This window comes from Saccostrea cucullata, unplaced genomic scaffold (assembly GCF_032062105.1).
Source record: "Saccostrea cucullata isolate Sc308-1 unplaced genomic scaffold, CSIRO_AGI_Scuc_v1 ctg1210, whole genome shotgun sequence".
NCBI classification, from domain to species: Eukaryota; Metazoa; Mollusca; class Bivalvia; order Ostreida; family Ostreidae; genus Saccostrea; species Saccostrea cuccullata.
The window spans coordinates 66252-90317 of record NW_026926047.1 but is presented as its reverse complement, the minus strand read 5'-3'; the positions used below and the strand labels follow the sequence as shown (position 1 = coordinate 90317).

Here is a 24066-nt window from a genome sequence, read left to right as displayed (position 1 = left end):
TATTTGTTTTGTTTTTAATCAAAAAAAGAATGAATAAATTGGGTATGAAGGATGTAGACTCATTTAGCACTCATTACATTACTGGTAAATGGACAATGGCACAGGCTGTAAAATGGATGTATCATTTAAGTAATTGCAACATTATAATAAAAAAATTAATAAAGATAATGTATGTAACATCATTTATTGGACTTTGGTCACTTTTAGTATGTGACTGGTTAAAAAGAAAGCAATCTGGATTTTAAATCTGTACCATCTGATTGTGTTTGGGCTTTTAAAACTGAATGGAGATACAGGAAATCATAAATCCACTTTTAGAAGATTGGCAAGGTTAAAATGTGTACTTTTATAGAGAAATGGACTGAATCAGATTAAAATGATTTTTTTCCAAACTCTCATCTGAAGGGAAAATCAGTAAATAGTTTGTCATCACTAATCTAAGGTCAAGTTTACTAACTTAAAATTAAGTTTACAAATATTACTTCATTCTAAAATCTTGTCAACTTCATTATTTTTGAGAAATAAACAGTACATATTGAATTTGTAAAGAATTAGATATACCACTATAAAAGTAGAAAGCTGTCATTCGGTAAGCTCTACAGATTTGCCACTTGGGCTTTGTCAGGTGTAATCAAATAGGACAGGAATTCAGCAAGACTGCAATGCATTTTAAAATTGATTTTCTGTGTCTTCCTGGAAATACATTTGTATCTAATTCTGTGGAATATTCCCTAATGACACAATTCCTTGACATTGACCTATGACAAGAAGCTATACATTAGAACAAAATAAATTCAAGGAGTTGACTTGGTTACTTTGAGGGAGATTGCTTTTATTACAGACCCTTAATGACCTAGTAAAAGTTCTATCAAAGATTATTATTATTTGGGGTAAGCTGGCGAGTTAACATTGAGGGGTAACTGGCAAGGCACTTTGTATTAAAAGACAAGGATACTATCTGTCAAGATCAGGAAAATAACCATTACACTACTGAAGCGAAGTTTTAATCAAGATCGAATTATCCCTCTGATTCTCGGAAGCTGCATTGTGATAACTTCCTGTTTCTTTGTTAATTAGTAACCTTCGGTTCTCAGTAGGTCACCTGACCTAAAAGGTGTATATATATACTGAGACAGTTGGGTTGACAAGTGAGTTGGTAGCTGACGGCTGTTGTGAGGAGACTTCATTGAAGAATGGAGCCAAACGTCAAGGTAGTGATACCTGAAAAAAGTCTTACTGCCTGCAATAAGCTTTCGGGACTTTGTTAGTGTATATAAAATATATAAATACTGTATTACGCTGTTTTGGCTGAAGGTCAGAAGCGAATGCGCTTCAAGCCTTGGAAGGTGCATGCCCTCCTGAGAATAGGGAGGGATTCATATTGTTGATTCAAATCTGTGATTGAGATCTTTAAATTATACTTAATTGTATAGTTCAGATAGAATAGCCGAATCCCATATATGAACCCTGAAAACATTACACTAGACATTACACTAGCTACCACGACTGTGTAATATGGGTATAGAATTGTTGTCATTGAGAACTGCAATATAGGATACTGTATAATTGTTACTGTGTAAACAATCACTGAGGTGTGTCAGGTAACCATATAATGGTATATCTTCCCTTTTATACAAAATATACAGTTAAGGTTACTATACATAAAGGGCTATCTCTGTCCCTTTATACAAGGTACAAAGGCAAGGTAACTATATGCATGATAGAGGGATATCTCTGTCCCTTAAACAAGGTGTAAGGGTAAGGTTACTATCCATAGAGGGCTATCTCTGTCCCTTAAACAAGGTGTAAGGGTAATCCATAGAGGGCTATCGCTGTCCCTTAAACAAGGTGTAAGGGTAAGGTTACTATCCATAGAGGGTTATCGCTGTCCCTTAAACAAGGTGTAAGGGTAAGGTTACTATCCATAGAGGGCTATCGCTGTCCCTTAAACAAGGTGTAAGGGTAAGGTTACTATCCATAGAGGGCTATCTCTGTCCCTTAAACAAGGTGTAAGGGTAAGGTTACTATCCATAGAGGGCTATCGCTGTCCCTTAAACAAGGTGTAAGGGTAAGGTTACTATCCATAGAGGGCTATCGCTGTCCCTTAAACAAGGTGTAAGGGTAAGGTTACTATCCATAGAGGGCTATCGCTGTCCCTTTATGCGAGGTATACAGGCAAGCTAGGTTACTAACGTATACAGGGATATTTTCGCCCTACCCTCATTTGGGTAAATTTAAAACAGGGCGAATTCAAAGAACACGGTAAAATTTCTTAAACAAAACTATGATTTGGCAAATTTAAAAGGGGGGAAATTGTTTGCAAGTATGAAAGGGTGAAACAGCTAACACGGGGCGAAAATAACCCTGTACTTAGTATCCATATAGGGCTATCTCTATGTTGTGAAGTAGATACAAGAGACAAAGAACAGATTACACTCTTCCTTTTTTTATTTAAAACCAAAAGACAACAATGAAAATATGCAATTTGTCATCAATGAACCACATTCTACTTTATTATGCATAAAAAAAATTACAACATCCCTCAAATCATGACTACAGATTCAGCAAAAAGAAAGATGTAAAAATTATGCTACGTTTGAAGAATTAACGCTTTAAGTTTTAAGTTGTGTACCTTTTCATTCAATTGCTAATGGTCAAGCTGTTTTGTTCAATGTATACAAAAATATGTTTTAATTTACCATTTTAAAATAAATATTTATTTCTGGGCTCATATAAGTAGTAAAACATTTTTTTTAAAGTTTAATATATGTTTCTTATAAGTACTTAGTATGTCATGGATATTGTATCACAATTATTTTTCAAAGTATCAAAAGATTAGCATAACGTATGTAGAACAATTCAGAATCTCAGATATGTGTAGGTACATATACTGATTAAACGACACATCTGTATTTAACAATTATCAAATTAAATAAAAGCTTGATACAATCAAGCCTAAATAACACAATTCCATTTCTCTTTGTCCAAGTGAGGATGGTCTGTTTTCATTTAGCCGAACTGAGTACACGTAGATATCCAAATGAAGTTTATTAACTATACTACACAAATAAAATAGGTACACTCCACACTATTCTGTTTTGCATCTCAGAACCAAGTCTATTTCATTTCAAAAATGGAAACAAACTGGATCTTCAAAGACACATAGCGGGCTCATAACATATACATCTCCAAGACTAGTTTACAAAATATACCCAAGGAAATCTAATAAATATAAAATTGATCACACTTCTGAAATTAAAGAGGGAAAGAGGTAGACACATGTTTAAGTAAATCATGGAATGAAATTTCTTCAGGTACATTTTAGATTTGATTTGCATCAGCAAATTTGAATTTCATTTTATCTGAAATACTGTGACTAGGTTGAGAAAAAAAAATTACAATAATACTTTCTTTATTCCTTAGTATTAGATGTGGTATGTGAAGAGAACTTTATTTTTATACATAATATCCTGACCATAATCTAAATAACTGAACTATTTACAGAGCATGTCACATGAAGGACCAAGTCTTTTAATCTTTCCTTTAATCCTGCCCAGCAGATTCTGTATGATTGTTATATTTATAGACAAGTACCAGGAAAATATTCTCTTACATGTACAGAAGTAAACCAGGATGCATGTAAAGAGAAGCAAAAAATGCCCTTGTGTCAGGTACTGGCACAGTATTTCTTTGGGTATACACGTGTTACAGATGACAAAGCTAAAATCATTTGTCAGTGGCTGCACATGATTTATCCAGTGTTACTCTGACTGTTTGTTATAAAAAACATAAATCTGTTTTTTTATTAAGGCTTCTTAAACAATTCATTGTGACCATCTTCCTATCTGTTAGGTTAAATATCTAGTCATACTCAAAAAAAAAATCACATTTCTCAAATTTTTTTACTCGGTCTAAGGCATTAAAATGTAATTTTTTGGTTAAAAAGCAAGGAAACCCTTTCATACATACCGTACATTGTAATTTATAAAAGAAATCATTCATTTATAGAAATGTGACATTTGTGATTTTACAAAAGCCTAGGCATTAAGTTTCATACATAACAAACCTTGAAAGCCAACCAAAATGCTATAGCCCCAATTTGCCAAAGCGTGCTGATATTATTATTATGTAACAGTATGGAGGAATACGACTTCATTTTAAATAAGCACACACTATATAAACAATGTCTTCTTCATAATCAGGTTTTAACTTTTATAAAAACTTGATACAAATTTGGATACAATAATTAATTCCACAAATCTAAATCCTTTCAATAAATGTAAATATTCTTTTTTTTATCACCTCTGAATAGAAAAGTACAGAGTCAAATAGACATAGGTAGGTGTATTTCAAAATGCATCTTTGAAATAATTCCCTTGCAGAAAAGGTATCAAATATCATAATGAGGTATAAATACTTATTTTTACTCTATTTTCATATGAAAGAGAACAAATTGTAACAAATTAATATTTTGATCCAAATCTATAAGTAATAATATTCAATAAAATATATTTAATACTCAAAAACATATGAGAATGTATGTATATATATAAAAATTTACAAACAACCTGACTTTTCTAATTTATATTGACATATACACAAATAATAAACACAACAGAGCTGGGCACTGGACATTTAAGCTGATTTTCTACAGGTCTGAATGGACATTTTAGCTACAACTTTGGTGGATATTATAAAGAAGAAAAAAATAGCTATATACCTATAAAAACTCAACAGTTTTATTGGATTTTTCCCATTTCTGAAAAGGGGTTGACATACTAAGTCAGATGAACAAAAGAGGTACATGTAATTGTAAATATTCATCTGCTTAAATGTACTTAAAAAACTTTGCTAACATGTCTGAGATTTTCACATAAAATGTCCATCAATTATCACCAAAATGTCCAACCTACAATATCCCATCAATCTGCTTTAATGTCCAGCAAATATAAAGCTTTTCCAGCATATTTTACAATAAAAACTTCACTAATATATTTACAAGTGTATTAATAAGTAAAATAACATTCTAAAGCTCTGCAAGCACACAATATAAATAGTATTTAATTCTTTGGTCAAAATAAAATCGCAGACATAAATTTGATTCATTCAATTTTTATAACCGCATGATGTTCTTATAGATATATTTCCTGATCTGAAAATTTGGGGTGAAATTCTGGTAGAATTTAAAGATTTTGTATAAAAATAACTATAAATGCAGATGACTAAAATTACTGTGTAAACATGACACTTTCTATAAAGGCACTAATATCTACACTAAACGGCTATAGATAATTTTCCATTGAAGCACTTTGGCAAGAGTTATATCTCCATTGCTTGCATATTGAAAGTAACCATACCCTGATTCCTTCATTATTCAGCCAAGTTAAATTTATACTGGGCACACAGATGTAGATAACACTGCTGTCCTTAGAAATAAATATTTGTTAACAAATTCTTTAATTTGTAATTTCAAATAATAATTGCAAAGGTTGTTCTTCATAAAGCGGTTGTTCAGAGGAAAATCCACCGAAATAACGTCCATGGGGAATAACTTTGAAATGGAACAGGGCAATATCTAATCCCTTGGCAATTATATTGGCATTTATATATATATACATATACCCTGTAAATTCACAAATTATTGATGTTTTTAAAACTATCTACACCAGTCTACTAACACAGATTATGAAGATTACCTAATTATGGTACTGATATTGTTGGTTAGAGAAGTATATTTCCTTAAATTTATGCAAAGTCACTCATGCGGAAAAATGTAGGTCAAGATGACCTAAGTCTGGTACAGGCGTTTGTGGTTACCCATGATGTATCCACTGACAAATTATCATGCCACTATAAGTTATAGTTGCTGAGATATGGACCTCCACCATAAATTTATGCAAAGTCACTCATGCGGAAAAATGTAGGTCAAAATGACCTAATTCTGGTACTGATGTTGTTGGTTACTTATAACCTGATTTCTGAGATATGGACTACCAAAAATTTAACCAAAGTCACTCATGGTTAATGACCTAATTCTGCAGTTACCCATGATGTATCCATACTTTATCATATCCCTATAACTTATAGTTGCTATATAGGTCTTCACCATAAATTATCATGATAAGTCCAACTTAAGGAAAAAATTTTGAATTTTTTTTTTCAAAATCATACTTGGGATATAAATTTTTATCCATACTGAATATTGTGTCCAAATTTCAAGAAGACTGAATAAAATTTGAGAAAGTTATTGCAGTTTATAAAACTTTGACATTTGGGTTAACCAAAAGTTGGACGCCGACGACGACGACGACGGAATCTATGGTCGCTATGTCTCGCTTCGCGACATTCGTCGCAGGCGAGACAAAAAACTATCTACACCAGTCTACTAACACAGATTATAAGTAGAGAAGTATATTTCCTTTTGAAACATCAGTGATTTTCAAAACAGTTCATTTACATGTATATACATGTCCATTCAGTGCAGTTATGTATATTGCTATATATAAGATGTTAAGTCATTGTTAACACATGTCTTCAGTGCAAGCTAACACGCTAATGTAAAAGACTATGAGGACAAGTGTACTTATATATCAGGACTAACTTCAGAACTTCCTCTATTAGACTGTGAGCTAAACATACTTTGTTCCTAAACCTGTTTTAACAAGATAATGTACACTATTTTGAAAATCACTGCAGTATACTTTTTCAAGGATTTCAAACGAGTAAAGAAAGAACATAATATCAAATACATGAACTGTTCGTTCAATACATGAACTAATATCTCACAACTTTGAATAAAATTATTAAATGTTCAGTAAACCTTTAAACTGCATTCGTTTGTTTACAAAATAAGTTTATAAATATCAAACATGGAGAAAAGCCTGCATTACATTTTTCAGTATAAATTATTCAATTTATGGAGTGCTTAAAAGAACTCATATTAAGTTCTCCAGTATCTAAGTACATTTAAAATCACTGCAAAAAGCCTTTTCCATGTCCATGTACATATTTCAAACCAAAAAAGTACAGAAAATGCATTTACTCATAGATTATAAGATTAGTCAATATCATTGTTAAATAAATAAAAACCTACTACAGTACAATGTTTTGTAGGCTGTGAAACCATTAAAGCTTCTCCCAATACTATGGTGTGGAATACTTATAAGATTATACCCAGATCCTTGCTCTTCTAAAGCTGCTGTGTGGTGATGAATGGTGGACATGATTATACTACGATGGTTTGGTGTTCGGAAATCTCTCAGTCCTTATTGATCTCTCGACAAACACAGATGGCAAAAATAATTCCAACCACCTGAAAGAGACAAAATCGGAGTTCTTCACTCTGTGTATTATGTCAGTGTGTCATTATTCTACTCGGAGTATACTAAGTTCTCCAATTTACAAATACGACTTCATTAAACAACATGTACTCTTAATTGTGTGTAGGTGAATAATATTCCCTGGTACTGAAATCTTTTTAAAATGCCCATTCACAATTTTGTAAATGTAAATTTGAAATTGTCCTTAATGACCTTTATTCAAAATAAATAACACATCCTCTAGTGATAAGTAATCGTTGAGTGAAATATAAACAGCCAATAAATATCAATTAAAAAATAATAATTTTTGCATTTTTTTTTACAAAATGACCTTGAACTTGCCATTAAGACATAAGGTCAACATCAAGGCAGACCTTCAGACCTTCAAGACATGTGACATTTGTGTGAAGTATGAACTTCCAAAGTGTATCAATTAGAACGTTATAGACTAGACAAAAACTGACAAATATTAATCAGAAAAGCCCTTTTGAACCATTTCCTGAATTGACTCTGCGATGTATAATGAAGACAGTTTTCAATCATGTATCCTTGAGAAGATTTCTTGACCTTCCTATGTTCTGTATTTCTACACGAAAGGACTTTTTTGTTGCCCAACCAGCTGTAGATGTATCAATCTTGAATCACATAAGTGGGTTTGTGATAAATACCTCTAAAGCAGCTATTCCGATTGCCACTCCAAATATAATCCAGTTGTACTTAGATATAAGATCCTTCAAGCCTGTGACACATCCCTGAAATAAACATTTTATACATTAAATTAATGTGAAAATGAATTTTTTTTTTATTTCAAGGTCTTAGAATTTCATAAAAATAAAAAAGTAGATCAGATTAAATTGAAGTAAACTGAAGTTTTGAACATAACAAAATTTATCTCTTTTTATGTAAATCATTGCATGATAATACCTCCTTTTATTTAAAAAAGCATTTTTTCCCCTCTCCCAATATGCAAACCACAAAGAATAAAATGTGTAGTTTATACTTGCTTTGTCGTGATAATAACCAGTTGTTTGATTAAAACAGAATGTGGCATTTTTTGGCATTGCACTGTCCAGGTTATCAATGGCTGTTTCTTTGTCCACCAATACACAGCATGACGCAGGAAAATCTTTCCTCTAAACAAGATAAATATACACATTGTAAGAACAGTTTACTTCTGTGCATGTTGAGCATTATGGTATTAAGAGTTTAAAATTAAATGATTTACATAAGAACATTGTAAGTAATTTTACAGACTTATTTGGGTATTTCTGAGCTATTAGATGTCATGAATATCTTAACTGTCCACCTTAGCATTACAAGTAATATGTACATGTATTTTGTTGTTGTTGTTTTTGTTTACTCCAGCATTTTTTATTAATAATCTTTCATTTATTTACTACAGTACTTGAACTAACATTTAATTATTAACTTCAGCATTATAAATATTCCAGTTACTGGTGTTGACCTCACCACTAAGATGTTTAATTAAATATTTACCACTGCATTATATGTTATGTTGAATTTGTCCCAGTCTTCATATGAATTTGATCCACAACAATCCAGCTGAAATTAATCATAGAGAATGAAATTAGAGGTTGAATATCAATACTATTAAGTAGCAGTGATTGATGATCATTTAATATGGTATGATGGGACACACAGTAAATTATACCTCAATCTGTACAAAATCCCAGGAATTCCTTATGTTTACCGGTTTTGTACTTACCTCAATCTGTGCCAGGAATTCCATATGTTTACTGGTTTTGTACTTACCTTAATCTGTACAAAGTCCCAGGAATTCCTTATGTTTACTGGTTTTGTACTTACCTCAATCTGAACAAAGTCCCAGGAATTCCTTATGTTTACTGATTTTGTACTTACCTCAATCTGAACAAAGTCCCAGGAATTCCTTATGTTTACTGATTTTGTACTTACCTCAATCTGAACAAAGTCCCAGGAATTCCTGATGTTTACTGGTTTTGTACTTACCTCAATCTGTACAAAGTCCCAGGAATTCCTGATGTTTACTGGTTTTGTACTTACCTCAATCTGAACAAAGTCCCAGGAATTCCTTATGTTTACTGGTTTTGTACTTACCTCAATCTGTACAAAGTCCCAGGAAGTCCTGATGTTCTTGCTGATTTTGTACTTACCTCAATTTGTACAAAGTCCCAGGAATTCCTTATGTTCTTGCTGATTTTGTACTTACCTCAATCTGTACAAAGTCCCAGGAATTCCTTATGTTTACTGGTTTTGTACAGTTGTACTTACCTCAATCTGAACAAAGTCCATGGAATTCCTTTTGTTCACTGGTTTTGTACTTATCTCAATCTGAACAAAGTCCCAGGAATTCCTTATGTTTACTGGTTTTGTACTTACCTCCATTTGTACAAAGTCCCAGGAATTCCTTGTGTATACTGATTTTGTACTTACCTCAATCTGTACAAAGTCCCAGGAATTCCTTATCTTTACTGGTTTTGTACTTACCTCAATCTGAACAAAGTCCAAGGAATTCCTTTTGTTTACTGGCTTTGTACTTATCTCAATCTGAACAAAGTCCCAGGAATTCCTGATGTTTACTGGTTTTGTACTTACCTCAATCTGTACAAAGTCCCAGGAAGTCCTGATGTTCTTGCTGATTTTGTACTTACCTCAATCTGTATAAAGTCCCAGGAATTCCTTATGTTTACTGGCTTTGTACTTACATCAATCTGTACAAAGTCCCAGGAATTCCTTATGTTTACTGGCTTTGTACTTACCTCAATCTGTACAAAGTCCCAGGAAGTCCTGATGTTCTTGCTGATTCTGTACTTGGCCATGGTTTCCATAAGAAGATCATTAACTTTTGTTTCCACCTGAAGATAGACATATTTTCTGTAGGTTTTAAAAACAACTTAGGAACAATTTTACCAAAACAGGAACTGGCAATTAATCAAGTGCATGAAATGATTGAAACACTTTTGAGACATGCAAAAGCATTAATACATTTACATGTACATTGTAAAAGTTATTTAAATGCTGTGCTAATGAATTATGATGTGTCATATCTTACCACAATCTATCTTTACCCCCCCCCCCCCCCTTTTTTTAAATTTTCCTTTAAAAACTTAATTAAGTCTGGCATTCAAGTTTGTATTAAAGGCAACCATCCACCAACCCCATCCCCACCCCAACCTTTCATAAAGGAAGTAGAGGAATGTGGTAGGGCTACAAAAAGCAAAACTTCAAATGAATTTAAATCCTGGCCCCAGATGTTCAGAAAATCAATGTGTGTACCTAAACATCTAGTAAGCGGAATTTCCAATTTTGTATAGAGCCTTGCAGAATTAAAAATAAGATCATAAGTCAATATCCATCTATATACTGCGTCACAATTCATGTAAAACGTGACAAGCCTGTGTAATTAACAATGGACTGAAATATGACCTCTTCTTGTGTTTCAGCTTTGGTAGAGTAGTAATCGAGATTCTCTCTAGGTGCCTAGGAAGCATTTGAATTTTAATCAAGATTTGCCTACTATATTAAATCAATATCATGATAAAGGTTACAACCTATCATTTAGGTTTGAAGTTGTACGTTACATAGGTAATAATTACTGCCTACAGCTTGATCGTGACAAATGGTGCATTCCTTGTGAAAACTAAGTTCACAAAAAAATTAAGAACCTCTTTGGTGTTTTTCAGTTTTACATATAGAACAAGCTTCAATGACACATCTACTGCTACTCTGGCATTCTGAATCATTAAACTCTGAGGATATGAAGTAATGAGAACTTTACTACTGAACAATGCTGAAAAAAAGCAGGGGAGAGCTACTCTTTCTTTTAAAAATGTAATTTTACATGTTTTTTGAAAATGAACCCCCCCCCCCCAAAAAAAAAATTAAAAAGGTTTATATGGAAAAATAAATACTAGTATACATGCACAGATTTGATAGGTAAGATTTACTTTTACGTATAAATATATATTCAGAGGTAAACTTCTCCTGACAGATATTGATCATTTATCTACCAGTAAACATCACGCCATTAACCCAATAACCGAGACATAATTTTGTTCTGTATATTCTAGGATCACATTTACCTCAAATGCTATGATAATTTGATTATGACCTCATGCTATGTTAACTTGCTTAGGGAAGTGTAGCTTGCAACAGGATTTTCAAACCTTTAAGTAATGACTATTATGGCCAATTTTTGGAAGATATAGCATTTTCTTGTAACATTTCAATTATTTTAAATATTTTTTTCTTCAATACAACAATTTTTCAAGTTCTCATGTACATGCAACTGTAATAGAGTAAAATAACACCTGAACAAGAGGCCCATGGGCCACATCACTCACCCGAGCACTGTGGCTAGGAAAAAACAAAAATCAGTTCATCTTTGAAAAGTTTTAATGCATAAGTGGTTAAGATCTACCCCTAAAAGGGAGGCAGGGTGAATGATCTGAACATAATTGAATCTACACTTACTAAAGATGCTTATATATTTCTTTGACTGAGATTTTTTCCTAAAGTTTGAAGTTTCATTATGGTCCCATCCTACCCCCAGGGTCCATACATGCCAACTTTCCCGATTTAGGCGGGATCCTCCCGATTTTACCCTTTCATCCCGCTTTCCCGATCTTGAGAGAAAAATTGCCCCAATTTCCCGATTTGAAAAAAAAAATCACCAAAATTTCCGATTTTAAAAGTTTCCTACCGCTGAATTTTGACAATCGGGATAACAATGTCAGACTTGTTTATTCAATGCACACAGAAAAGTTTCATTGTTTATTTAACCAGGTGTTAAATCACAGGAAATCACTTCACGCATGAACGCACGCAGTTGTCCAGGTACAAGTAGCTTATAGCTTGGGGCAATTCGGGATTATCTTGTCAGTTTTAAGGGGTATGCAAGGTGAAACACATAGATTAACGTGGTAATTGTTAGTTCTTTTATTAAAAACCTAAATTAAAGACAATAAAACACTAGTCAAACCATAAAATTGTAATCCAAAGAGATCGTTTTTTTTTTTTTTTTTTTTTTTTTTGAAAACGAAAGTAGAAAACTACAAAGCATGGCTGTTGATTTTATCTACCTATAATGAAAAATATTGTAAAGTTTGGCAGTTAAAATATTATGAAAAAATTAAGATGAAACAATCAAGTGTATGTCAATTAGAATTTCTTTTCCCTCCCTTCTCCCAATAGTAATATTGTATGTTAGGTATGTGCATGACTTAAGGAAATACCCACATGGCACCATCAAACCTGACAAATTTCATGACTGTAAAAAAAAATACTCTTTTGGATAGGTGGTGTAAATTTCTGTAAATTTAGTATCTTATTAGAATTTCCAATTAATAGAAATATAAATAAAATGTGTCAAAAATGTTTCCAGAAACAGGACTTTACAGTATCAAAACCTCATATATTTTTTAGCCTTTGAAAAAAAATGATTTAAAAGTTGTACAATTTTCAATTTTTCACTAAATAAAATATGTGTCCTGGTAGAAAAATTATGTTGTTTACATATGTAACTAAATACCCCTTCTTTAGTGAGAGAGGCACCTATTTTAGAAAAAATATTTCAATTTTGGAAAGAAATTAAAACATCATTTTTTGTGTTAAATTAATCCTTAAGGTGGCTCATTACATCCACAGTTTATTTTAGATTTCAATACAGCACCACTTATAATGTCGATGTCAAATATCCAGATGGGGGTATTAATATCATAAATATTTTTTATAGAATTTTTTAGTTTTTGTTTATTTTAGTTAAATGTTTTATTTCAGGTTTATTATTCACAGAATTTCAGAACTTTCAGTGTCAAATGATGGGCATTTTCTTAAGACAAGTACACACAGTGAAAATACCTCATAATACCTAATAATAAATTTATTAGAAAAAATAATTTTCTCCTAGAAAACAATTAATGTCATTATGTTTTTAATCTATGCATAAAACATTTAAAAAATGTGTTCTGAAGAGACAAGGGATGTATTTCAATGACTTACATGTGTCAAATTGAATGAAGAAAGTTTAAACGAAATGAAAAATCCAATTTAAAAAATATTCGGTATAAAAAGTCCACTTTCAAGAGTTATCTTTCCTAATTAGCCAAGACTCAAAACACTATGGAACGTTTGACATTACATCTAAAATTCAGAATAAAGCTTTAAATTGCCAGATTATACATTTAAATCAATAAAACAAATATATAAATTAACACCAACACAGTAAATAGCGCAATCAAATAAAATTTTAATTTCAACAAGGTTGTAGATTTTAACTCGAATTTCCTCCATACACACATGTCTGTGATTGATAGAGTTCACTGCATGCACAGCTATGAAATTGACATTACTTGTTTGGCGAAGATTTGACTGTTGCTTTCTTCTGTTTCTGCCTAAAAGCAATTCTTCTTGGTTTATGCATAATGAATCCGCTACTTTGTTTTCACTGTTTACAACACCGCATGTTTCATCTATTTTTAAAGCGTTTTAAAGGTCAGGGTCATATTATAGAGGTACCTATACAACTCGTCCCCTGAGCAAACTGGTCGACACAATGGAGGTTTATTTTTTTGTGTAGTACGTCATCAAAAAGTGGTGTAATGAGCCTCCTTAAGTTGTATTGATAAGTGATATCAATATTATAAATAAAAAAAAGATCATTTCATAATCATTTAATTTCATTACAAAATGTCGCGAATTTAAAGCTTTGAAAATTGTCGTCACGCGCTAAATCCCCCATGGGAACATAGTTGCCAACTCACCCGATTTCGTCGGGTCACACCCGATTTTTCAACCCGTAACCCGATTATTTTTTATGACCCGGCGGGTCATGCTTTTCACCCGATTTTTGCCGAGCAACCTGAAAATCTCCCGATTTCCGGATTTGGTTCGTAAATTAGGTTGCACTTTTAACTTCCAGTTACAACCCAAGCTTAGATCTACGTAAACAATGCCGATGGATTAATTATCAGTACAGGTGTAAACAATTAACTGGGTGTTGTTTTGACAAATCAATGTTTGAAGTCAATTAAAATGGCTTCCGATAGAACTAGATCGTTATCAGGGCCAGCAGGAACAAATTGAACCAAACACATGTTGTCTGATTGAACCAAGAAAAAGAGAAACAATATTTATGTACATATCAAGGAATCTTGGAAAAAAATGGATTCTAGATAAAATAAAGTGATCGAAGACAGTGTAGGCCTAACTTCACATTAAATACATATTGCAGTAGTTAATTATTTAACTTAAGAGAGAGGAAAAATAATTTCAAAACTGAAATATACTTTCAAATTTAGCAGAAACTGAAAAGGCTTTAAAAAAAACAAAACACTTACTTCAGGTCAATACTGAAATATGAAACCTTCAGTTCTCTTTTTTAACGTAGATTTATTAATCAAATTATGTATGTATGAATTTTTTGTCATTGTAAATTAAAGCCTTTTTCAATAAATTAAAGAATTCTTAATACACAAATACTTTGTATATATAAGTATAAAATTTAATCATGGTAAATATGTCGTGAATGTCGTTATGCGTTATGACCAGATTTTTTACTTTCCAAATCTGGTCATGACCAGATTTTTACATACTGGAGGTTGGCAACTATGCATGGGAATTTTCAAAAGTTGGCATGTATGAGGGTCATGATTTAAATCTACACTATATGAGGATGTTTCTATATAAATAAGACCAATCATAGCTTAATTTGCTGATCTCAAGGGAAGATTTTTAAAGATTTTTCCTATACACGTATTCTCGTTTTGTAAAACTGTGATTGTTCATTGTGGCCGCACGGGTCATGATTTGAACAATTTTGAATCTACACCATCTGAGAATGCTACCATATAAATATGACCAATCATGGCTTTGCTGTTCTTGAGAAGAAGAAAGTCTACAGATTTTTCCTCTTCTTCACTAGCCAAGGGTTTCTGATATGATACTCTCCTCATCCCTTGGCATACAGTGCTGTGAAAAAACAGGATAGTTTTCGTCAAGTGATCTCGAATTTTGAACAGGTATGCACAAATTGTGTCATCAACAGAAATACATCACATATTTAAATCATGAAAGTTTTTCAAGCATAATTAACGAGACGGTATTGATTTTTCATTTGTTATTTAATGTGCAAATCTACATCTTCAATATAGATTCTAATTCATATTTTGCACATATCTTTAAATTTTGGATGACACCATATCTATTCATAGAATAGCATGTGATCATTGTTTACTTGCGTTTTTCATTTCTGAGAGTAAAGAGTCAAAATATGTCCCGAATGCAGATATTGTCATTTACAAAAAACAATTCATGACTGGTCAATCAATGTTGATCCACTCCAATCACAACTTGAGAAAAAAATCCCACCTTTTTTAAACACCATATGCCAAAGGCTGATGAGAGTAGTGTATCAGCATGATCAGAAACCCTTGGCTAACAAAGATGATTTTCTTTTAAATATTTCTATGTAAAATTTGATTGTCCAAAGTGGCCCCACCATATCCCCAAAGCTCACAATTTGAACAAACTTGAATTTATGCTACCTGAGGATGATTCCACATTAGTTTCATATTTTCTGGCTATTTTCTTGAGAAGAAGATTTTTAAAAGATGCCATTAATTTTTCATAAATTTATAATTATCTCCCCTTAGAAGAGGATATAGCCCTTCATTTGAATACTTGAATCCCCTTTACCTAAGGATACTCTGTGACAAGTTTGGTTGAAAATGGTCCAGTTGTTCTGGAGAAGAAGATGGAAATGTGAAAAGTTTATGACAATGACGGCAATGCAAATGAAGTGCCGCGCCACAGCATGATACGCCCGTCAAAAGAAATACAATTTTCTTGAACATTTTAGTGTGCAAGAAAATCACGTCAACCTTGATTCCAAGATTTCCATGATTTTTCCATTCCTTCAAATATTTATCCATTTCCTGTTATCTAGGCATTAATTATAATAAATATTACATCATTAATAGATTTCTATGCTGGTTGTGTTTGGCCGGTTTACACTATGCATCTTGACACATGCATCTAAACTCATGCTTCAATTTTGCCTCATGCATCTTCTTATTTACACTATGTGTCTTGATGCATGCATCTTTAGAATACTTTGGAAAGATGAAATTTTCTCTACTTAAAAAAATAACAATACCTTCAAATTTCAATTCTAGATTTATTTTAGCTGAACAAATTATTCTTAATTTCCTTTTTATGATAATTCTTGGAAGATATAATTCATATTTATTCCAAAACAAAAACTCCTCTATATTATAATAATCAAATAAGTTTTTCTAATTGTAGTTTTAATCAGTATTTTCTGTTTTTGTGTATCTTGGGAAGCTATTTTTGAAACTATATGGAAAAAATAAGACTTATGATTCAATATTAATTCTGACCTTTCTTTTCATTGGTCAGTTCCATGCATCTTGAAGCATGGAATAGAACAAGTTCTATTCCATCGTTCAAGATGCAACACCCATTTAATTTGACACAAGGGGCTTTTACACTGTGAATCTTGACACATGCATCCAAGATGCATCCAAGATGCATGTGTCAAGATGCATAGTGTAAACCGGCCTTTAGACCTTGTCAAATGCCCATCATATTAAACAATATCAAATTAGTCTTAACATCTTAATCTACACCAAATTAATTTTGAAAAGAAAAGGCCTGGCCATCAAATGACATATGCTATAAACTGACCAGCACTTCTTTTGTCTAATCCCCAAAGGATACAGATAAGCCGCTTGATCAGCTAGCCTTCCTACACTGAACTCATTAATTAATCTTTAACTGGATGCTTGTCTACTCATGACTACCAAGAGATGAATGGGTCTGCACTATCTACCATAAATTTTTTTCTAAACATATAAAATATTCAACGATATTTTTTGGTTGAGATTTAATGTCCGACAGGTTTTAATATGTAATTCATATGGAAATGCTGATTCCACCCCACCCCTTAAAATTAGTTTTTAAATTAATAATATTATATAATATCAGATTAGTCTATTATGCAATATCAAATTAGTTTTAATTACTTTTCATCAAATTCATTTTAAAACTTAGGCTAGCCAACAAGAGCTATTTTTAATCCAACAGGCTTACCCGTCTGCCCAATACCCAAGGGATGTAGATAACACTGATGTTCTATCAGTTAGATCCTCACACTCAAAACTCATTAATTTCTCTCTAATTTGACATGCAATTTTCTGTTATCAAAATTCTTCTTGACCAGTGCTTGATAATTACACTCAAGGGAGAGGTAGGATTTCTCGAACATACATTATATTTGTTATAGATTGCTGTCAAGTATATGCTTAAAAAAATAAGTATTTTCTTGATTTAACACTTTTTTAATAAGAAGAGAGCAATTCTCTTACATTATTTGGGATGCTTAAATGAATAGTAAAAAGACATTTTTTTTTTAATTTCACTTAAATTAAAGGTCACAGTGACCTACCTAAGATGCATAAACTGGCCAAGTTTGATGATTGTTAGTCTTATAGTTTTCTAGTTATGGGCCGTAAAGGATTTTTCCATATTTGGCTATAACTTCTTAATAAAAGGTCAGAGCGACCTACTTTTTGTGTGCGACACACCTCCTACCCAAGATGCATCAGATGACAAAGTTTGATAATCCTAGGCCTAATAGTATTAAAGTTATGAGCCAGTAACGAAAAAGCTAACAGACAGACGGACAGACGGACGGACACGAAGCCTATAACATAATACGTCCCGTCTTAAGACGGGCGTATAACAACAGACAAATTTCGATCAGAAAACCCATAAAGGCAAGCTCCTGACCCTTATTTCATTTTACGCTTTTCCATGTTTTTACACATGTTCATTCTGACATAAAGTCTATATCTACCAGTACTTGTTGTAAAGTCAGATTTCACTGTATCCAACATAAGATGCCTTTAAATAAATCTACCTCTGAATCCTGTAAGCCATATATAAGTCTTACCTTGTCTTTATAAATGAAGCCTAGGGCACCAGCTGCAACTTCTCCTCCAATGATGAGGATCAAAAAGAAAACATACTGTAAAAAAAATTAATTAAACTGTCAGAGGAAACAATAAAATTCTTCTGGCACTCTGTAGAAACACAGGTACAGTGTACAAAGTGATTATAGTCAGGGTGTTTAAAAGCTAAGCAAAATATTAAATATACTCGATCATACTGAAAATGGTGAATTATTCGTAATTTTTATAGTTTAAGTCGATCCATAGCTTTCAGAAAAATGGGTGGATTTTACGGAGATTACATTTAGTAGTTGTGACAATTTAATACTTTCCGATCAACCCTTACATATACACTGTATATCTTTATCCAATCTTCACCCCTTCATCCCTTTGATATTACTCACTGGATATTTTTATCATATCCCAAGTCTGTGATGACCAATGGGGTTTGTGGAATAAATTGAGTAGATTCCTCAATAGAAACTGTGTAAAAAATTGCGATGTATAAAACAAGGGATAAAAAGAATCTCCCCTGATTTGTAGCTGGATATAATTTTTATTTAACAAGTTTGTGTTTTGTTTTTTTTTTATCCCTGAGCCTTGAGAGATCCTATATCTATACATCTATTAATGACAAAATATTTCATATCTTTATTAGAGTATAGCATTACAATTTAGGACTCGATGTTGAACTCGGAAGCAGCCACAGACAATTAATAGAATGATGTAGATCTATAAAATGATCAGCTACATTCAGCACCCAACACTGATATATGTACAACTAAGCATTTTAATCTGACCATCATTAAAAAAAAAAACAGGAACCAGTTGCTGAAAAAATCAATGCCTAAGTAGATTGATTTATTTTGACTTTACTTATGTAGATAATATCTATTTTTATTAACAGTTTTTATGACATATAAAACCAATATAGTTAAGTACTGAGTATCTGTTTCATTAAATCTGATTCTATGATATCTGGCTTATCTGTTCTCTGAAATAGAATACTGTGTGATGTCAAACTGCTTACATATTGGCATAACTTCTACAACATATAAAAACCACACCCTTCTAAAAGATAGCAATAATCCCAATGTGTTGCCATAGTTACAAATACAACAGTTAAATGGTTTCTACTCAAACAAATGTTACAATGTTGCCAAGCAACAGAAATCTTGAAAAATTACAATCTAAATTAAAACCTTTCTTTGCTGGTTTTCTGACCTTTCTGGTTAATTTTAAATACAGTGCTTAGACTGATAAGAGCATAATTAATTTGAGGAACGATAAATACGGCATTTTTCCTTGTCGCAACATGGTATCTATTAATGCAGCACTGACTAAGAAATGCTGTAGTAAACATAGAAACGACATTAAGTACCAACCTATCAATAAAAGCATGTTGAATCACATGTCCAAAAAGCAAATGAATAAGTTTTCATATTTGAGGATCTTCAAATTGTGTTTAAATTAACTGGTATTATAAGATGTTGACATTGCTGTTTTGACTTGATTATTCTCATATTTCTGTTGACTTTACATACTGATTAAGGAAGAAATTGCTATACCCAATACTTGAGAAGACTCTTGCTTGTTTACAAGTACAGGTTACACACATTTTAAAGGTAATTGTGAAATATACAGCAACATGATTCCTATAATGAATCTAACCTGTTCTAGTTTTAATCTGTTTATGCGAAAATAATAAAACATACATAGTACAAGAGTATAACATTATTTTTCTACTTTTTTCCTACTTTCATTTAATTCACTTAATTTCATTCAATAACTTCTTATATTCTGAAAAAGAATTATGCCAACGGATGAATGAAATAAAAAGGATTTGAAAATAATTTACAGAAGCTAACTAAAAGATAGCAGAGCTTAGCACTAGTTGATGAATTATTTGAAAGCGACTTACAAATCCTAGCAGACATTTGCTTTCTCTGATGGCCCCACAACATCCACAAAATCCCACGAGGAAAATAAACGCTCCAAACCCGATCAGGACGTACACCGCATAATCAAAATACGGATCCTCCGTATCCACGTCCACAACATCGAAATAAGAGTTAACGTTCTTGTCAACTTTGAACCAAATTCCCAAACCCAGCAGTGCAGCTCCAGAAAGCTTAAAAAAATAATAAAAACACTCACTATTTTGTAATATTTATATTTATAATGTAATTGCAAATTCAACAGCTAAAGGTTAGTCTATCCCTATATATCAAAAGTAGATTTATTATCAAGAAATTATTTTTACTTCTTCCTTCAATTTCATTAAACAAGTCATATTGACCTGATTTTAGTCAAAAGTGTTGAAGCTGGTTACTTAATAGTTGTTAATAGTTGGTTTTGATATTTGTTACCCAATCAGTGATATTTTGGTTGGTGTTGAAATTTGTTTTTTGAATGTAGTAAATTTGTGTTATTAACTTTGTTGGAGTTGATATTTGTTTTTAAGTTGGTGTTGATATTTTTTACTAAGTTGGTGATATTTTTTACTATATTGGTGTTATTATTTGTAATAAGTCAGTTACCCAGAAGATGATGTTGAAGAGAATCAGCAGTCCTCTTGCTATAGTATTACAACAACCGGCCATGTCTCAGGGTTTCTACAAAATACACAAAGACAATGATATAACCATATCTATAGTATTACAACAGCCTGCCATGACTCAGGGTTTCTACAAAATATACAGAAACACAATGATACATGCATAACCATAACTTCTTATACAGAGTGAATACGGCACAGATCTAAGAAGTCTGATTTAATTAGTTATCTTGTGTATTATGCATTTATTTACTTAAACTATAATCAATTTCAACTTTCTATCAAAGGGCTTAATCAAAGACCCATGCATTTCTAAAATAGTAGTGCCTTTATAACTAAGTCTAACTACAGTAAATCAATTCAAAACAAGTTCAATGTTATCTTGACTAGACCATATGTGGTACACAAAAAATGATGGCTTCAAAGAAATGCACACCTGAAGACTAGCTCTATAAAAATTTTTAATCTTCCTTTGGGCAGAATTAGACCAAGTCACACAGTGGGGGTCAAAGAAATTACTACATGATTCTTGTTACTCAAGCATAAAATAATAATGAATGGGAATACAGATTTCATCTAGTTAAATATATTCTCTGTCCACTTTTTTTTACGAAAAAGCTTACTACATTGTATCAAACTTTCACCAATTTTCAGATCTGAGACATGTTAGAGCTCTGTACTCTAATAGCCCCCTCTCCTTTATAAACTAATGACTTCTCTGGGCAGGTAGGATCCCATACAAGACTTTGCAGATGACACTGTTGTGTGTTTTACATTACTCTTTCAAAAGAATAATACTTTAGCACTCAATCCAGACAATTATCATATCTCTCACTTCTTTCAGAAATAAGAAAAATTTGAGTTACAAATTACAAAAGTTCATCTTCAATAAATGTTAAATCATGCATGTGTCTACATGAAAGACTCCTACAGTATTTAAGAATTTTACCTTTTTTTGATATTAAAAAAGCTATAGTGACCAGAATTTGAAAGCATATATATTTTGAGAAGCACATATACAAGTATTGGATCATGACAAGAAGCACACAGCGGGTGTGACTGGTCGGCGTGGGATGCTCACTTCTCCATGGCATCTGATCTCATGCACCTCTGATGTTTGGAGGTCCTTGTTTGCTCTGCTTCTATTTTGTATTGTTTTATGGACATGTGATCATGAATACTGTTCGTTATCTCCATATATTTCTTCCACATTAATTACCATTTACTTGTACCCTACTGCTAGCATTATGAATACCATCAAAACAGTTCAATTGTCATGATATACGGAATCGATGTAGAAATTCATTTTTTATGAATTCAGTAATGATAATTGAAATATTTTTTTTTCATTTATTTCTGATCTGTTTAAGGGGGCCGACTATAGTTTTTTTGTGTGAAAACTACAATAGCGAAACTCTTCATTTTTATACCATATATAACTTACATTAACTTCAGTGTACATGCAAAGTTTGGGGGAAATCTATTGTCCAGGTATTTTTGAGGGACCGTCTCAAAATATAGGTACATTTACTATAGGATTATATAGGAAAATGCCAAGTTTTAGCACTTTAAAGCAAATTATACAAATACTACAATAGACATTTTGTTCAAACTATAATATTTGATGAGTAATACTATATTATACAATATATGTAAGATACACAAAATTCTACCGTCTTGTTACCAGAGGGGGCATCTCAAAATGCAAAAAATTAGCAAATTTTACAATTTTTATAGAGCATTACAAAATATGACGTACATGATGGATTCACATGAAAACATGATAAAAATATTGGAGATATTCTCAAATTTCTATGTTTTGAATTTCAAGAGCGTATGTTTATTACTTTTTCCTTAATAATATTTTTATTATCCCTTTCTTTAAGAGCCACAGATTATCATAACGTCAAAAACACACTGCAACGACATCAACCTACCTATCAATTGTAAAATCGGTTAAAAAATCAGTTATATCAAATTGTAATTACATTTTTAATACTATAATTTCTTAATTTTGTTTAATTTTAATAATTAAGCAAAAAAAGTTGCATTAAAACAGTAAATACGATTCATTTTACTATGATGCGCGAAATATTGCGCAATGGAAACTATAGTCGGCCCCCTTAATTCGTTCTTGTAGTAATGAGATAGAGGGATAATCCCTGTTGAGATTCTGCTGGGCTACATATTTGGACTGATGCCGTCGCAGTCCAAATATCTAGCCCAGCAGAATCTCAACAGGGATTAATAGAAGGATTGATCTAAAATTGGCTCATTAATTGAAAAAAACACATATCAGGCAGAATTTATGGAGCAAAATTCATTTTTGTCAGCATGGTCAGAAAGGTCCTTTAAAAAACTTAATAGACCCCTACTCTATTAACCGGTTTCTCGTTTTTCCGAAGCGAGGCATTCAATCGCGATATAACTAATAAGTAGGCCCATGGCGTAGTTAGAGATGTTTGTCAATTTGAATGAAAATGTGTGTTTTTCAAAATTCTTTGATGATATCTTCTTATCTACTCTGAAAACTCCATTTACCATGTTTACAACAACTTACAAAATGAAAACAAATTTCTAAAAATAGACAAGCAGTGGACAAGAACTGTCAATGATAGACGTCGTAAAATAAACACAGCTAAAAAATAAAAGTTATACATTACCAAATTACGAAAGATATCCGTCAAATTAAAGAATATTCTTCATATAAAAACAAAATTCCTCAGAACTTTGGGCGTGTTACTGTTTCGACTGCGAAGATAAACAAAGCACCACCTAGCGGCTGCAAAACAAGATCTCGAGCCCGATTAATTCGTGATTTCGCAATCAAAAGCATGAAAAGGCGTGACCATCTGAGTCAGTGTAACTTATCTTGAAAAGATATTATTACACATATATATTTATCAAATAATACATGTATATTTTTAGCTCACCTGAGCCAAAGGCTCAAGTGAGACCACAAAGAGCTTATGCAGCTGTCCGTCTGTAAACTTTTCACATTTTCGACTTCTTCTCAAGAACCACTTGGCCAATTTTGACCAAACTTGGTACAAAGCATCCTTGGGTGAAGGGGAATTTAAATTGTTAAAATAAAGGGCCAATTCCTCTTACAAGGGGAGATAATCAAGAAAAGACAAAATTAGGATGGGGTCATTAAAAAATCTTCTTCTCAAGAACCACTGGGCCAGAAAAGCTGAAACTTATGTGGAAGCATTCTAGG

General features: G+C 32.2%; 1 protein-coding gene across 1 annotated transcript; it reads right to left on the bottom strand.

Annotated features, from left to right (window-relative positions):
- Positions 1-6789: 6789 nt before the first annotated feature.
- Positions 6790-23658, bottom strand: LOC134270469 (CD82 antigen-like). Its single transcript, XM_062752684.1, has 9 exons — positions 23510-23658; positions 20830-20904; positions 20211-20420; positions 18292-18366; positions 10079-10174; positions 8817-8882; positions 8324-8452; positions 7988-8071; positions 6790-7312 (listed from the first exon to the last, which is right to left on the bottom strand). The coding sequence occupies exons 2-9, from the start codon at positions 20890-20892 to the stop codon at positions 7259-7261; spliced, it is 777 nt and encodes a 258-aa protein (XP_062608668.1). The 5' UTR covers positions 20893-20904; positions 23510-23658; the 3' UTR covers positions 6790-7258.
- Positions 23659-24066: the final 408 nt, after the last annotated feature.

Coding starts and splice junctions, on each gene's coding strand:
- LOC134270469 (XM_062752684.1), bottom strand. CDS start 20,892: ATGGCCGGTTGTTGTAATACTATAGCAAGAGGACTGCTGATTCTCTTC. Junction 20,421..20,829: donor TCTTCAACATCATCTTCTGG/GTAACTGACTTA, acceptor TATTTTTTTAAG/CTTTCTGGAGCTGCACTGCT. Junction 10,175..18,291: donor GCTTCATTTATAAAGACAAG/GTAAGACTTATA, acceptor GTCTATCTTCAG/GTGGAAACAAAAGTTAATGA.